The 18,097-nt window shown below is 33.6% G+C and overlaps 1 protein-coding gene and 2 long non-coding RNA genes across 6 annotated transcripts in view; 2 read left to right on the forward strand and 1 right to left on the reverse strand.

Annotated features, from left to right (window-relative positions):
- The window catches only part of LOC105336245 (T-box transcription factor TBX2-B), a 16,320-nt gene extending 13,771 nt beyond the window's left edge, over positions 1 to 2,549 (reverse strand). The window contains exons 1-2 of one of the 3 annotated variants that reach the window (XM_066078626.1): positions 1,948 to 2,549; positions 1 to 241 (exon numbers count right to left, since the gene is read on the reverse strand). The exon at positions 1 to 241 is cut by the window's left edge and continues 36 nt beyond it. In XM_066078626.1, the coding sequence (XP_065934698.1) occupies positions 1 to 241; positions 1,948 to 2,294 (588 nt within the window). In that variant the 5' untranslated portion in view covers positions 2,295 to 2,549. The remainder of the gene's footprint in view (positions 242 to 1,947) is intronic. The other 2 variants (XM_011440481.4, XM_020070605.3) reach the window with 2 other exon arrangements.
- Positions 2,550 to 6,587: 4,038 nt separating this feature from the next.
- On the forward strand, positions 6,588 to 15,771 carry LOC105336234 (uncharacterized). Of its 2 annotated transcripts, XR_010711840.1 has the most exons (5): positions 6,588 to 8,324; positions 12,835 to 12,933; positions 13,395 to 13,458; positions 13,636 to 14,888; positions 15,045 to 15,771. It is a non-coding gene; the product is annotated as an uncharacterized lncRNA (long non-coding RNA). The 2 variants fall into 2 exon arrangements; XR_901414.4 differs by lacking the exons at positions 12,835 to 12,933; positions 13,395 to 13,458 and having other exon boundaries at positions 6,590 to 8,324.
- A 241-nt stretch (positions 15,772 to 16,012) lies between these two features.
- On the forward strand, positions 16,013 to 17,504 carry LOC136273652 (uncharacterized). Its single transcript, XR_010711841.1, has 2 exons — positions 16,013 to 17,175; positions 17,261 to 17,504. It is a non-coding gene; the product is annotated as an uncharacterized lncRNA (long non-coding RNA).
- Positions 17,505 to 18,097: the final 593 nt, after the last annotated feature.

An 18,097-nucleotide genomic window follows, 5' to 3' on the forward strand; every position in this document is an offset into this window, starting at 1 on the left:
GGTCAGTTTCAGCTTATGGAAGGAGACCACTTTCTGCATCCATTGTTCCCCAGTGCTTGGGGAGTCGGGGTGGATGTACATCCGTTTGGGCATCTCTGGGTCGGCTTTTCCCGCCACCATCCAGCGGCTGTTATGAAATTTGTATCTGCAGTCGTCAACTGCCACTATGTCCATTAACAAAATATATTTTGCTCTCTTATCCAGACCAGAAACGCGCACTTTGTAAGGAGGAAACATTCGTCTAAAAAAAAAGAAGAAAAAAGTTGTAAATATTTATAAATAATACACTCTCTTAATATAATAATATTTTTCTCATCCCCGAAATTAAGTCAATACCCAATTTTATCAAATCAAAGACCTTTTTATATCTTATACTTTATATAAAGATCTTAATAGTATTTACTCGTAAAAAGTACGATTTTATCGTTTATATTTATTCTTTAGGGCATAATCTTTTTAATAATTACTGAATAATACTCTATTTAGATAATGCAAAATGTATATTTAATAAGTCTACATTTTAAAAGAGTTTAGTAAACCATTTTAAAGATAAAATTTGCCAGAATATCGGATTTATTTTCTGCAATTTTGATGCATAAAACAGAAAAGCTAATTTTATCAGGTCTAAAATTAGTTGAATGTTAAGTAGAAATTTAAGAATTTAGTTTTCATAAACATTGTTAAACGTGAATATTTTTTCTGTAAATATTTCTCATATGTTATTTGTTATATGTGAGAATTGGAATAAAAATAAAATTCTTTGTAAATCTTTCAAAAAATGTAACTAGAAAACACCGAAAATAAAAGTCTGGAATATATAACTGTAATTTATTTTGAAATTCGAATAATTTTTAGAGCAATATTTCTTTAGCAAGGAAAAAATTAGCCTGATTTAATATACAAATAATTAAAATTTTCTTTCTATTTCCTAGCAATAATTATATTCATTACATGGTGTATGGGAATTAGAATGTGGAATTTCTCCCATATATCTCTCAGCTGGACTTAATTTAAATCTTACATGATCCATATAAGTTTCAACAATATTCCGGAGATAAGATACCGTGTTGGTATCACAAGTTTATTGGTAACACAGTGTCACTGGACACGAGAAGTACTCTGACACTAATCCAAATCGGCTGACCCACCAGATTCCGGAAAAATTCACAAGGTCCTTTCCTCTCGGTTTATAATTGTATTAAGACTTTTGTTTATCTGTTAAGATGAACCGACGTAATCAACACTTATGCAGTTAATTACACAGGATATGGAATCAAATACGACTAGCGATTTAAGAGTGATCTTGTAATGGGATTTGTAAACTAAATCCACAAACGGGATCAAGTTGGGGCAGCCTTTAATCCAATTTCATATTTAAATTCACAACAGGCTAGCAGCTTTTTGTCGACGCAACCCGACGCCCTGGGTCGTTTTTAACATGCATAATCAGTTATAACAATATTGTGCAATATGCGTAAGGACTCTATCTATTATATATCAATTTTTAAAATCGTAAAAAAATAAATTAACGATATTAAGTAAAATATGCAAACATTTTTGCTACAAATAAGAACAGGTCCTTCTTTAATATAAATGCAAATAAGATATGTGATAAAATTGAAAATATGAGTTGTTTTTCCTCTAAAGATTACATTTATGTATAACACGTTTAATGGTTTTTATTTAAAGAAACTATTGTAATTATTTCAAATAAAGATTCAAATTGTTTTTAAATTTTAACATGTAATTTTTGGACGGAAATTGCTTTTGAAAAAATTCAAACCTTTAAAGTTTGAAAAGGTAAACATTAAGAAGATGAATTGGAAAATAAAACCACAATAAGGAAATTTTAGTAAAAATAGAAATGAATAAATGTAAATGTAAGGTCCCATAAAATGCCTTGTTAACATATATATACAACTTGGGTGGTAAATAAAAAATGTTTACCTTCCGGATTTTGTGATAACCATTTCGGTTCCGAGATTATGAAATTGTTCCCAGAGTTCCTTGGACTCTATTTCCACTTTAGGATCATCCTGGGCGTCGGGTTCGGGTTCCATGGTCCTGAGGGGTCGGGGATGAAATGGGTGGAGTAGTTCTCCCGGAGAAAGCGGGGAACGCCCCACAGATTGTTGAAGCTTCGGCAGAATGGACGCAGGGATCCCGGGGGGTCCAGGAACGGCCATTCCGGGTAAATAGTGCTGCTGTAACAGTGAAGTATAGTCCGAAGGCCTGGGAAACAAGAAGGGATTGTAAGCCATCGCTAAATCCGGATTTTGGTTTTGATAAATCATTGATACTGTTTCCGTATATATATCAAAGTATGTTAAACAGTATTAAAAATGATAATTGGATTTCATGAACGGCGGTCAAAAGTTAAAAACATTGTCCACGGATTTCATCTAGCCATTCACAACTGATGTCCGAGTATTATCAATGATAGAGAATATAGTTCAGGATTATCTAGATGACAACTAAACACTGCTTTCACCGTGAACTAGAATTGCTCATGTATATAGAAAGATATGCCTGATAACATATTGCGCGGTTCTGATTGGTTGCTTTTTTCCCATCATTATCCAAATGGGCGAGAACTAAGCGAGATTTGACGGCTGAACTCGCGAAAGGGTCTCGCGCCAGTGTGTCGCCAGCTACATAGCCTTTCTCGATAGGCTGTGTAATATGTGTTAATATGCCAGCCTTATCGGCAGTTATGACGAGAAGCTCCGCCCAGAACGTTACGCTTTACATATTTATTTGCCTCGTACACTTTCCTTCTTCATATTTATTCTAGTCGAGATTTCAACACGATTTATGCTGGAATGTTTGTTTAATAAATAATAAAACAGGTATCGAATGCAGGTTAAATATTTAATGATACAACAAGATTTAAATACAAATTTTAACTTTCTCGCCCATGTAAAATCTGTTTGTATTAAAAATTATCCTCATAGTCTCTTTGTATGACTGAAAAATATTTAAACTGCGGGTTATAATCGACAAAAAACATCGATATCCTTGAAATACCAAGTCATATCTCCAAAGAAAAATTTTGATAAATTGATAGGAGGGAATTAATGGCACATATCTTCCCTTCTACTTGATTTCAGTTTTTGAAACGGTACTTCAATAATCAATGGCTAATAGATAATCGTAGAACCTTGAGAATTTGGTAGGAAAGGCGCCTGGCTGCCACTCTAAGGATTAAGGGGAAGCTCGGTAGTCTGGCCTCTGAAACCGCGTGAGTTCCAGGGTCAACCCGCCTTGAAAATGTCACAATTTACTCACCCCCAAAAGTTATCCTTAAAAATCTTATTTCTGATCAAGTTTGTTATCTTTTTTGGAATTTGTTTGTTTTAAAACGTAATTTGTCAGCATCAAATTTGAATTTAGAGAACGCGTTTATTTTTGTTTAACATCATTTTTAGAAACATATTTAGTCTTTCTTTTTAACATTTCATTAAATTCTTGGTTTACGATTTATAAGATTTTATTCTACTTGTATTTCAAATCTGAGTGTTTCCTTCCAATTTACTCATTAGGGTAGAGGATGTATAATATTTTGCCAAATAAAGAACGATTATTTATAGGAAGTTAATGATTAAATTTAGAAAGAAATTTAAATAAACAACAACAAAAAGAATATTTTTGACAAGAAATGAAAATATACTTTAAAAAGTATTCTCTATATGAAATATTTAATAAATTGTCACACCCCGACTTATTTGAGTATTTAATGTAGAAAATATTTTTCAAAAGTTAATGCTAAAATGTACAGCTTTATAAATCTCTTATTTTTGGGGGTTTTAATTGGTTAAATAAAATTACATGAAATTTGAAATAAAGGCTTCTTGGTGTTTTAATGCCTTGTGTCTGAGACACTGTGAGTCATAGATTTTTTTTCTGTTTTTGAAACGTTTATAAACATGTGTCATTTCATCATTAATTCTTAAACAATCGTGGTATGAAATGATGTCTTTCATTCATAACGCGCACTTGATACAATGTAATACTTTTACGCGTGTACGCGCAGTTTGTCTACAGACTTGTGTTTTTAAAGAATTATATTTAAATCGACTACGAAAATTAAGCCTAAATAGTATACTTATGAAAGAATATAAGACATATTTCACTTTAATAAATGTGTAAAATAAATTAATAGATAGAAGAAATGATTGGAGTTAAGTTTTTGTTGTTTATTCTTCGCTTCTAATACTGGTGTCTCTTATCGAAGTCTAGGATGCTAAATTCCTAAGACAATATTTTCATATCAGTTTTAAGCTATCCATTATGGTGTGATCAGCCTCCGAAAAAAACCCTGAAAGATTATCTTAGAAAAACATCATAACAAAAATAGCGGCGGTATTAAAGAACACATTCAGAGAACGCAGGCAGTGGAAGTCTGGCTAGGAGCTGTAGACTGAGGGGGGACTGGTCAATTTGATAAGACAGGCGACAGTTTTACTGGGTAAACTGGCGATACGTTGTATTTAATTCAAGTCGGATGTAGGTAAACCAATCAAGAGAAGAAAGAAAATAATCGGGGATAACCCGACTGGAGTGTGAACATAATTAGTAAATATGTATCGCCGACATTGTAGGTGTGACAAAGCATTGTTTTCAGACTAAGTCGTTCGACGATTGTGGTTTAATTCGATTGAAGGGAATTGAGAAGGCGCCGCGCACCATCGCCCCAGTGGACATAGGTTTTATCTATGTTGAATTCCGCGGAAGGACCAAGGAAATTCTTGAATGGAAGCGCTGTAATTTGACAAATACTTTCTGGAGGCACACAGTGTCAACACTAGCACTTTCTCTTGCACAAGACCTTGCTACCAAGTCGGCCATTTCGCTTTTCATTCAGGTGTATTCGGTGATGAAATATTTGTTCAATAGTCGTACCAACGGCCACTTAAGGTCTTCACAACTCTACGAAGCATGTAGAGGTTCTTGTTTTGTCACCGAATGACCCAGCAAATTAGAGTGGAGTTTTTTCCTGTTTTTAAATTTCTCTTTTGGTACTGACTAATGTCATTGCAATATAAACAAGCTTCGCCCCCACTTCTACTCCCTCAAAGACCAAAGATCTCAGCTCAATTTCAATAATTATAAGAACCTATTAATTAAAATGATAAAAAATGTAAACATTGGATTGATTTAACCGTTAAAAATCTCAATATCGGGAAATTATCCTCTTATTGTATCATTGATTGCTCAAAGTAAATTTTAAATCCATGCAGACTCGTGCAAGGAACCAAAAAAAGATTAATATTGCAAATCATTAACCGTTTTATTAAAAAAAATTGATATTTTACACTGTATACAATCTATGATTGATATCACAGATGCACATTATCCTCACTTGATTTCTTTATTTTGAATTTTCAAATCCAAATAAATTCAAGCTAAAGGCATTGAATGAAGATTATTTATCAAACTAATCACTGAATGATTGTAATTAACCAAACTTTCGAATAGGTAACCCCTCTCCTAAAAATATGCATCAACGAATAGTTTTATATATTTATTTATATTTACTATTAAGCATGTACATTTTCATAATAATTTACATTTTTGGCGGTGTAAGAGATTGCAAAGTTTAAAATCAACACACTTTGTTTTTAAAATTCCTTTTTACTATAATAGCAAGACACTTATGCCTTATATGTATTTTATACGAATTTGCATATTCGTCAAGGATAAAATTTTGATTCATAAAAGTCTTTATTTGGTAGACGTTAAGTTATCATGGGACAAAACAGTGATTAATTAGGTGTGGTAAGTGGGTAAGTAATTAGAAATAACATAACAAAAATATAATAATTGTATTAAAAGAATAAATATAAAAAATATAAAGGATTCACGCATCAGGTCTGCATTCAAACTGTCAGAAACAAATGGGTTGCCCTTTGCAGTGATATCATTAAACAAAAACTATACAGGGCTCAGAGTTGAAGAAACTGATGTAACATTCTTGATTTTATATAATGTTGACATTTGAATAATAATTACAGAAAGTGGCCATACACAAAGCAACATCAATACTTTCGAGGAGAAGGGTGACAGATTTCAGTTACTTCAAAAAGGGGACACCAAATGTAGCATATTTATATCTCTGTTTCCCATATTTTGCCATAAAAATAATCCAATTTGGAAAGAATAAAGGAAAAAATACATCGATAAACGATTTCTACTCAAAACAACGGTATCAGACAATGATTTCATTATCCGGAATAAAGCGTCCATGAAGCTTTGATACGACTATAAAGTAAAGGACTTTCATTCCGCGCTTTCATGTACAAGTGATAAAATTTTATAGCAATATCATTTTTATTTCACACAAAGGGAGTAGGTAAGGGGATTGTTTACATGGTATGGGTGCAAAACCCAACAAAGATAGAGACTTTCGCGTACTTGATATTTTCACGACAGATTTTGGCTGTAAAATTTTACCGATCCGGACTGACATTACGTTTGATTCTCGTGCTTCCGGAGAAAGGTTTACTCCGGAACGGTTTTATCTTTTTATTTTACAGTCCCGCACAAAGAAAATGTTTACACAATAATTCAAAATCTTTGATGCGTTGTTTACACTGCTAGCAGGTGAGCATTTTCTCGAGAAGAAGTGTAATGGCGCTTGTTGCTCAACATTGACAATAACGAGGCAGTGTTCACTTCCTGGGTGTTCCAAACAGAATCAGTTTCTGTTTAAAAAACTACTTTCAAAGAGAGATAAAATATTTGGATACTGTGAAAGTAAAGTGCATCAATGAAAAACACTTCAAGAAGCACAAAAAACATAATTTAATGTTATAGTGTCAATTATCAGCCCGAGAATGCCAAAATATCTTGAATCTAAGGAAGAAAGTATAACCAAACATGAATCTCTCTCGTTTCTTTGGTTGAATTTATTTTCTGTTTGTCTGAATCTTGGTGATGGATACATTTCCACTGTCATCGCGAACGCGTGTCATTTTCAGCACTATCAGTGATCTTTATCATCTTACTATTACTTCATTACAACTAAGCTGTATATCCCGTAGATAGACGCTGCTAATCTGGACCAAATCTCTGATAATGTGTATTTATGGAGGACCCGAGGATTAGCGCCCCTAAGACAATATGTTTGACTTTTGATACGGTCGTTTTCTGATTACTTGTTTTGCAAACAAACCTGCACAAGTTCCACAAAGACCTGGACAAGGGGATTAGTATCTAAACATCGTCAGTCCAAATTAGTTTAACGCGATAATTTTGAAACTTACACCACCCTCTCCCCCGGCCCAGGAGAGAGTGCTATGGTGGCGAGTTTACTCTGACTTCATCAATTAATAATTAGACCGTCGGCGGGGGCCTCCTATCACCCTCATCAGACGGACTGACGGCCAAACCGAGTTTATGTAAGGGAATCAAAATATTGGTATATCATATCATTGTGGTACGGCACCCAAGATAAGGGACGTTCATGGACAAAAACACACTGTCACTTTTAATTCTCTTAATTGCACAATCACCTTCATCCAGGTTTTGAACAGCGAGGAAATTCGATCCAGCTTGGAGAGTTGGGGTTTCCTATCCGTCCATATTGGGGAGATGAAATTTCTAATTATCGCGAAAATGTGAGACGAAGACTTGTCGAGCGAGCACTTAAATATATTTGTTGACTGTTACATCATACGACAGAGAGCTGTCAGAGGAAGCTTATAACAATGCACGGCCCCTCTCCTACACAGAAAATATACACTCAAAACAATTATAACACATCGCACATCTCGAGCCTAGAAGCAGTCACTATTGTTTAAAAGCAAAACCTTATTTGATCGATGCATCAGATAAGCATTGAACTTTTTTTCATAATCATGATCAGTGTGGAAAAAATTCCCCTCTTTTATCGGTGGGTAGTGAAGCCCATTTTTCTGCTCTGTGAAGGTAAAGAGGGATGGGGCGTGTTGCACGACCATCCACCCGTGGTCTGATGTTTACGATTACCTAAGCATGTGTTGCTGTTTGCTACAACGAACACAGGTTCCCGACTACCTCCAATAAAAATATATTTATTTTTAACAGAACGTATCAAAATGTGCGTACAACCAGTAACCATTGTGGCCAAAGAATCTTACAGCTTGAACATACCGTTTATTACTTTTTTTTTTTACCTCTAAATAGAAGCAATTAAGCAACTATTTTGTGTTCAATCTACGCACGACGTAATATCTGCATTGTGCAATCCGCCATGTTTGTTTGTTTTCTTTTCTTTTTTTCATGGAATGTTTGATTTCTCGGGTACATTATTTACTGGAATTGTGCTTATTAAATTGACACAGGTTAGTAAAATTTTATTTTGTTTTTTATATATTTTTGTTTACGTAGGTTTATTTTACTAATTATATCTTTCCGATTTTGACTTTTGTTGAAAGAGATGCAATTACAGATAACAGACCAAAATAGTCAACACATGGTTATTTTCCATTAATTTGTAGACCCGATTAATTTCATGAAATAAACATCCTGTAAGACAAAATTTGAGTCAGTATCTTTATCTAAGTGCCCGTTTCTCTGCATTATCCAATAGTTTCTAAGTTTTGACTAACATTTCATTAAAAGTGGGAAAACACAGTGACGCCATTTCGCCAATTAAATCAGTTCTCCTTGGAGCCAAGTGTTTCACAAAATTGTCAAACAGTTTTCGCAAATTTGATAATAAAATCTGAATTTTTGGTCCTCTTAAATTGAATGTAAATCGTCTTCTCAATATGGAACAATAATTCCAAAAATACATAGTAATTATATGGCGAGTTTTTCACGCTTAATAACATGTAGACATGTTGTGGCATATTGTTTAGATAGCTATCTCAGAACTTTCGTTTGAAAAATTGCACGATATCCAGACTCGGAGTCTAGGGTTTTGTATGGGACTGACCAAAGGTAATCCCTGATTTCGCGGGGATAAATCCAGTTGGCCGCGAACAATGGCCAGGACTCACACCTACCCCAACGATGTCAACTCAAGAACTTATCTTACAATAGAATTGCCAAACTTTTTAAAACGATAACATCTAAGAAGAAAATCGAGAAAATACATTTGATAATAGAGTAATAACACTTTATACAATACATGTAAATTGAAAGTCGCGAAGAGAATTTAGAATTTAGTTACAATGATAATCTGTTGTCAATGTTGTTAACAACGAGGCATTAAGGGATTTTGTTTTCGTTAAAATTTTTTGGAATTATTTTTAAATATTAATTTTTATCGTTTATTGTATAGAAATGAAAACCCCGGCTCTGCATATACTGCTGAAAGTAAAGTGTATAGGTCTTTAGAAACAATTGAAAAATTCACACGAATGTCAACACGCAGCACGAGAGTTTTCAGACAAGGACTGCTACATTTACAAGAGCTTGTCAGTCATCGAGAGCAGCAAAAGTCGCCTTAATTGTCCAACTTTAATTAAATGCTTCCTGCATATTACATGTAAAACTTCTTCAGTTTGACTGCGGATCCACAGTAGTGGTGACAGATCTTATATAACAGATTTCGGATCGGGCTCGATTTGACACCAGTGAACATGGAAAATTCCTTTGATATCAAGGCGCGAGTAAAATAAGACGGTTGATATTAGTTCATAAATCAAATATCATATTTTAGTTTTAATTAAAAACTCATTTATTAAAGAAAAAGAAAAGATGCAAAACAGTTTTACTCTATGCATTTTCTAACTGGGTCTCTCCCCCCTTTCTTGAATATTTCAGTTTTGAGAAAAGCGACTCAAAGTGCAATAGAAAAATAACATGCACAATTAAATTTATATTGTCACTGATTACTCTCCTTATAATAATTGTGATGCACATTGTAAAAATATTTATTCAAGTTTTCAACAATGAGTAGAAATTTTGGATATAATTATAACACCAATAAAACAGCATATTTCTTCTAAAAAAATGACCCACAAAAAAGATCCCACTACTCCATTAAATGAATTAAGTAATCAAGTTTATTAAGCTATTGATACACAAAAAATAATATTTCAATTCCAATACTACATGTAGTAGATAATAATTATAAATATAACAACAAATAGTAAATCTCAGGTTAATTGTATTTTTTGTGGAATTCAACAAGTAAAAAGTATGAAAAAAAAATGTAACAAAATTTCCAATAAATTACATATACCAGAAGCTACATGTAAATACAATGGATTAATGGAGAATGCATGATATGTAAAGTTCGTGTCTTTTGAACATGTTTTTAACGTCTGTTAAAAATTGGAAGCGCCTTTCTCAATAATTTTGTTGTACGTTGATATAATGGAAAGTAGCAATTACCGCTCCAAGCCTGAAGAAATCACCGCCCGCATCAGTTTACTTTTTGCTCTCATTAGTCCTACCTAAGGGTCACGTGACAAGACGATATTGATATGCGAGACTACATCAAAGTATTAGTATGCCAGGTATCACGAAAGGTTCTGAGTTTTACGGTATTGACTTCCGAGAACAAAATGGTAGCACCATTAGTCGCCTGCAGTTAACTGCAAAATGTTTGGAGACAGTCAGTATGCTGCCATATTGCAAAGCGTTAGACTCTTAATGACTACCGCTATGGTAACTGATAGTCGGGTGCATAATCCCCTCTAATCGGGGAAAATCGATCGCTCAAAAAACACATCTGGAGGGAGTATGTTTTGGTGTAAAGCATTTTTTGGCTAGATATTCTATTTTGTGTTCATAAACCCAAATTTCTTTGTCGGGAACAAATGTTACTTCTAAAATTTTTGAAATTTTGTTTGAAATGACTTCTGACAGTAGGTGTACTTCAATTGGATTTTACAAATATTTCTAACGTTAGCCCTAGGGTCAACCAGAATGAAAATAAAAAATTGTGTACATTTCAAAGAATATTTGAAATTGAGAATATATCTACTAATGACAATATATCCGTAAACGAAAATATAGTTATAATGCTTTTGAAAAAAAGTACATTGTAGAAAATTACATGCATCTCACTTTATGTGCAAATTTAGATTCATACTTCATTGTATACAAACTATGTCATTAATATGGTCAAGATATATCAACTATGTTGTTTTGTTATTCTGCTTATATATTATTTTACACTTTAAATTATCCAACACATAAATTTTGAGGAATTCTTAAATTGTCTATGCACAAAAGGGAGATGGCATCCAAATTGAAGACTAGCACACGATAACAGCCTCATTTACGGCAACTTTTTTCCGACCGTTTTCTGGTAGATTTATTTTTTAGTATTTTAGAAATGTAAATATGATTACACTGGTAAGAAGATACAGGACAGTTAAACAACCTCTACACCTGGTCTCACTTTAGTACTGTAACATAAATTCTAAATTATTCTGATGGTGCGAAAATTCCAAAATGAGATGTCGCTTCTGACACCCAATCTACGGGTAGTTGTTACCTTATGTCAGCATTTCGGCATCAGATTCGAAGCAAAGACATTTATGTGTTAAACAGATACTAACTGTGATGATGTAGGTGTATTTTCCCTGCTATTGACACCTATCACCAATACACCCCAGAATGATACACCTTATTTATCAAATGTCGAAATAAATTTTTTTGGATATGAACATGATCCTTTGTGACAAATTAAGATGTTTGTGTTCTTCTGTTACTATGTAGATGTCGAAAAGTCGAGAAACATCTGTCCAAGACGTATGTATTTGGAGCTTGAATAAGGTGTGAGTTTAAGTTTCGGAAGAGGGCCGACCTCTTAACCCTAACAAGGTGCGCGGAATAACTAATAAGTTTCACTAATGTAGTTCAGGTATCTTCTTTTCTTACTGAAACCATACATCAATGTTATGAGCGGTAAGGACCCCCTACCTACAGCGAAGAATCCAACGTTGTATAACATTTAAAACCAAAACTGGAGCATTCAGGAAGGCGTTTGGATTACTTCGGGTAGTGTCTTACATCTGCCGGAAAGTTCACCCAGCGGAACAAAAGGCCACCATCTTTATTGTTCTGATTTGCGAGGCGTTTGATCATATCTGGATTTTTACACCTTTCAGAGTTTTGTTCGACAGTGTTATTTAAATTCGTAATTATGACACATGTTATTGTAATTGCGCTCAAAGTGCCGTGTATTGTTAACCGAAAAATCAATTCAAAGCATGTATTTATCATTTATGGATTTCCTTCTCATTATCTTGATTTCATTGTCCGAAAGAATGAAATTCAAAGAATAAATATTTTTTAAACACTTGACTATGCTGTCAGAGTTCTTTAGAATAACCAGTACTGAATGAAATGCATGAAGGCGAATGGATTTGGCGGCTTTTTTTGGACAGCACTGTTTTCTTTGGCGGAAGGATGTCCATGTCGAATTCGGCCTTCTGTCGACGCCGGGAAGCTAGGGAGCGTTTGATTTTCTGAAGATAAATGACGTCTTCCTACGGTGACACTGATGAGATGCAAACCAATTGTTTCAGGCAAACGAACGGATCCTTGATGTCATTTTGTTAGAATTTTAAGTATCTACTTGATTCAAGTACTACTACGATTGTTACTGATGGTTATCTCGGCTTCTTGTGCACGAGAATGAAGCTAACTAAAATAGCTCCGTGTTATCACGAAATTTTTTTGTTTGTTATTATGAAACATTCACTTGCCAATTAAGCACAATATTACGAAACTAATAATCCTTCTTTGAGAGTGAACTTTGCATGTGAAGTAGAATATCCCTAAGGCGCAACTATGGCGACATATTGTGTCCATGGCGACAGGAATTTAAAAAAATAACCTCAAACTTTTATAACTTTTATGACTGAAATTCTTTCATTTCTTTTAAAGGTCAGGCACTTTTTTCACTTTTTCCGCAGAACTTGATAGAATCCTACGTGACAGTGTGTCATGTTATGTAAAGATGCATTAAGATTAAAATTATTGTAGGTATGTATTACATGCAAAGAATTATGTTAATTAGTCAATAAAATGACAGAAAATCACCGAGTTTCGAACGAAAATAGCCACCTAAGTGTAAACCGGAATACGCCCAAAAGAGTCCTTAGCAACAATTCGTAACCCTATTTTAATATTACTATGTATTGTTTGGGGGTTTAGGTTAAACGGAATACGTTAAAGAAATATGGTAAAAAGCCCCGTTTATCAGCAACAAAGTTTGATTACATAGAATACCATTTTTTCCATTAGTTTTACGTTCTGGAAGGTGATAAGCTAGATTAATTTGGTTAATTTGGATAATTTATGTACATCATATCTTTGCAATATTTTCTAGCTTTCAAAATTAAATGTGCAGAACCTATATAATACAAGTATAATATCTAAACATCACTATAATCAATATTTGATAATAATTCTATATAATTCTAAAATACTTTTTTAACTTAAAGGGTAACAACGTTAAATTAGGAATAATAATTTTCACAGACAAAACCAACAACTAGACGGAGAGAGGTAGCTACAGTGCATTCTTTGGCCCACTAATAGAATTGTCGGAACCAGTACAATTACTACTATAGCATTATGTTACCCTTATGTCAATTTGAATTTTGTCAACTCATTCTGAATATGCCAAGAAAAAGAAAGGTGTCCTAAAAGTAGATTGTTTTAAATTTTTGCTGTTGTCTTTAGGAAACAAAATAAAACCTTGACAAGGACAACAAGCAGTGATCTTTGAAGGGCATGGATCTTCATTGACAGCTTGAAAACAAAGATAAGTTGAACCACTTTCTACTAAATCTCAGAAAGTGCCAAATGTGTCGTTGAGACAATGTCGTTTGCGAATTCTGTCCTAGATAAGAAACAATGTCAAAAATTCCTATGCAAAAGTGAGAACTTCATTTGCATTATGGCACTGATATAATAGACTTTTGTTTGTCCTTCGATTATTTTGCAAATCAGTCAAACGGAAAAAAGAGCAGACAAAAGACTTTTTTCTCTACATGCCGCGTCTTTAATATGTAACAGACGTAACATAAAAAAATGTATAACAATACAGGAACGATTTCATCTAAATCAACTCCAAAAGATTTTTAATGTCAACGAGGCAAAAAAAGTGTCGTTTTATTAGAAGTAAACCCCAAACCAAAGCATCGTCAGTGCTCGATTTAGAGTAGAGATGAAGTTAACTATACCCTCGAGAGATTAGACGAAAATGGAGGCAAGCTTTCCGAGGTGCGAGCAAGTTCCCGTAAAGTAACGAGAGAAAAAACATGCATAATTAAGAGACCGATTCCGAAGCTGATATAGGAGTATTCCGGACAGTTTATGGGATATGGTTGTCCCATGGGATACGCTTAGCGACTAGCGTTTTCAATGTCTGCAGATTTGCATAATATTCATTGCCATTTTGAATGTAATAGTGGGTTTGTATATCGCAGTAGTGCGAAATCATTGCAATGCACATCGGCAAAAACTCGTGATACAGATCTCGCGAGAATCCGGGAGTGACAAAAGCAATTTACGCCTATAAACACTATGCGAACGCCATCTTCCAACCAAGTAGTGAGACATGCATTATTTTTCGAAAAACAATGGTAATTTGTCATGCAAAATGACGATCATGTCCAAAACTTTCCACTCAAAAATTAACGGTATTTTGCATTCAAATTGTCTTTCAATATGCACAAGAGACTTTCCATTAACTGAGATTGTTTTCTGTATTCGACACAGACCATCTTGTGCCAGCTCGGCGAGTCTCTAAATTGAAACAGAAATATCAATACTTTGGGTCTCACATCTGATCTTGCGACGCATTACGGGCGTGAGAGAGGGTAATCAAACTTTATGGTCCAACTTAAAGAGAACTGACTACAACTAAATCTTTGAAAGAAAATTAAAATGAATAGCTGGTTGGACATTCCAGTACAGATTGCATTACTATAGTAAGAATCTAACCAAAATCACCAGAAATAAAATTTCAACTAATTTAACAATATTTTTTTTTCAAATCTTTGATGTAAAGTTAGGCTTGTGCACTAAGACCCGGGCACCATGTCTGAAGTGGCTAATGAGTATCTTTTTTGTGGTATAAAAAACAGGAGGAAGGGGTCGGTGGTTTGACAGAGGCACGCGGTGAAGAGCATGAAAATGGCGCATCAATGACAAAAAATGCGTGTGGTGGTGTCGACTAGCTTCGATCACGTGACTCCCAATCTCATCATCTTAATTAGATACTATTTTAAGCATTTGCCGAGTTTACTCCATACGTCAATGGAGTTCTTGTTTTGATACGTAGAGGATTGAAAATTATTGTTGTCTGACGACAGTGAATAATAACAGTGGTAACTTTGATAGTTCCTTAACACGTCTTCTACGGTCTATCTCGCATACAGTGCAGGAAAAACACGGACAACTGATGGTTATATATCGACGTAAGCTACCACCAAGCACCCGATGTCTGCCGCCGTAGTCAAGCAGACGACAGGCAACCCATGTGATAAACATCCGGGACACTCTCAACAAACTGACAGAAATGTCACGTGGGACAACAAGCAGACGACAGCAACAACGCTGTTTATCAGGGGTGCTTGATCGAACAGGTTTCGACAGAGTTGTAGAACCTGAGCGCAGAGAAAAAAAATTAAATGCTTAAAAAAATCCCATAGGTTGCTTACGGTATTCCAAAATATCAAGTGTATATCCTTAATAACTACTCGATATCTATTTCTTTTTTTTGCTATTCTTATACATGTATAAAATATGTTTATATTATTATTACATGTATCTCCATAACCTACTGCATTTAATTTTTTTTGCATATTTGGCTGCACATAAAATCTTGTATGTAAAGCTTTAAAACGCTTGTTTTTTTATCAATTTTCAAATTGAATAACTTGTATTAATCGATAATTTACATAAATCATTATTTACAAGAGAAATTTTATATTTTTTGTAAGAAAAAAAATATCTTAAAGTTTTGTATTTGTAATTTACTTTGAATTCGGATAAAGTCATGATTTTATGCTGGGTTTTTTTTACTTCAAAAATTGCTGTACATAACAATAATTCTGCATGAAACTTTAACGTTTATTATAAATAAAATTAAAACCAAAATTTTTTTTGGAGAATAGAGATTTTGTGCTCAATGGAATATATAGAAAATCAATTATTGTACAGGAAGACAATGATGTTATTTCAATTAAATCTGAGCATCTAAAGTTTCCCTCTCGTATTCTTTTAAACATAAATAATATTTACAGAAAGTTTATTAACCATTATTTTTCCCAGTAAAGCAGTTTATAACAATTTTACAACAAACTGATAGGAATAAAAATTGCAGCTTATGGTGCTTTAAACGAAAATTTCTATTCTGCACATACATTTATAAGTAAAATAATATTTAGTATATAGCTTCTAATGCGTACTCCCCTTTCACTTATTTTACATTCAAATTGTTAAACGCAATTAACTTTCACGGAAAAAAATAACAATGTTTTGGAAGAACAGAGTTTATTGTAAGTATAATTTAATAAATTACATTGATTAATACATTATTTACGCTATACAGCTTTGTAAAACACTAATAATGCGATTATGAGAATAAAGACACTATATAAGGAGTGGGATGGGGGTGGAATCATATTTTTAAATATTTTCAAGTAAACTTCACATGCACTGATTTAAGGTTATATTATGAAATATTTGCATTTCATTAATTATTCGGCAACATAAATGTTCGCACCATTTTTTTTTAAAAAAGTAAGTATTTCTATAAATTACTAACATATATTTTTTGTAATTCGTTTATATCAATTTTTAGTTCATTATTTATGCAACTATATTCTCACTGAAAATCAATGATCATTTACAGTAAAGCAATAACTATAGAGGGACAGCAAAGGTATAAATTTTCATAGGAAGCTAACCAAATACACAAATATTTATTTAAAGTAAAGCTTTTCTGAAATATTTATTTCAGGAATACATCTGATTTTCAATTTCGTTTTTTTTTTCGTTTCACACAAAAGACATATTTTTCGCAAGGTTTCTTTGTGGTTAGTGTCCTTATATACGCGTAATGTAAATAAAACTTTTGTGTCTCATTATACATATAAACATCAGTATAACAAGCATTTGGAAAAAAAAAGTTTTCAATGCCTACCTGTACATTGCCAAAGACTGCAGGTTGCTTGACCAATCGAATGTCCATTCCATGTCACGTGTTTTTAGGTAATTCTTTGGAAAATAATAACTTAAAAGTAATGAAAAAGTCACTTTTATGTATCGCTGAATAACTAGATAATCTGCATTTCAGAGAACCTTAAAAGGAGAACAACCTGAGAATATATTTCTTATCGAGATCAAAGACTTTCAATCGGCAGACATTTCGATTCCTGATTTTTAGGACAAATGAGCAAGACACGCAAATCTACGCCTATCTACTAAAAAACATGATGGACCAATCGCAAACACAGGGAGACCCTTATCAGACGGTTTAAAAGATTGACAGAGGCATGGTCTACCTTGCTGATAAAATGAAATAAAGATATGTCATTGTAGCTTTTTTCACTTAACAGTAAATAAATCATTCGGCTATGCAACGGACGGAGAGAGAGAGAGAGAGAGAGAGAGAGAGAGAGAGAGAGAGAGAGAGAGAGAGAGAGAGAGAGAAACAAAATCAAAATTAATCCTAATATTGTTTAAATTTTGAAGCAACATATAATGTTTCATTCATTATTAACTATCTCTTTTAAACCTGTATAAATGAACCAGAAATAGGTATGTTTCTTTTCATTAGCTATAGATACATTTTTGCTTGAAGCTAAAGTTTCGGTAATATTTTATTGCAAGCTTTGGTATGCGCCGCAGTGAGAGATAACGTTTCTTCATATGGGAATCCTATTTATGTTTTTTCTATTGTTTCGATTTATTAAGATCTCTTTTTGTAATTTGTTTCTTGGAACCCCGGGTGATTACAGAAACAGCAATATTCATTAAGGTGTAAAATGGTATTGACTGTGCTGCAGTTCTATTTGTTCTCGCCCAGACACAGATGCAGAGCGAGGGAATATTTCCACGACGGGCACATGCGGGTAAATAGTACCCGTCAGTTCTCGCTCCAAATCTCGTTTTTAACGATAACTAATGCGAA

Source organism: Magallana gigas, chromosome 3, assembly GCF_963853765.1.
Source record: "Magallana gigas chromosome 3, xbMagGiga1.1, whole genome shotgun sequence".
Lineage (NCBI taxonomy): Eukaryota > Metazoa > Mollusca > Bivalvia > Ostreida > Ostreidae > Magallana > Magallana gigas.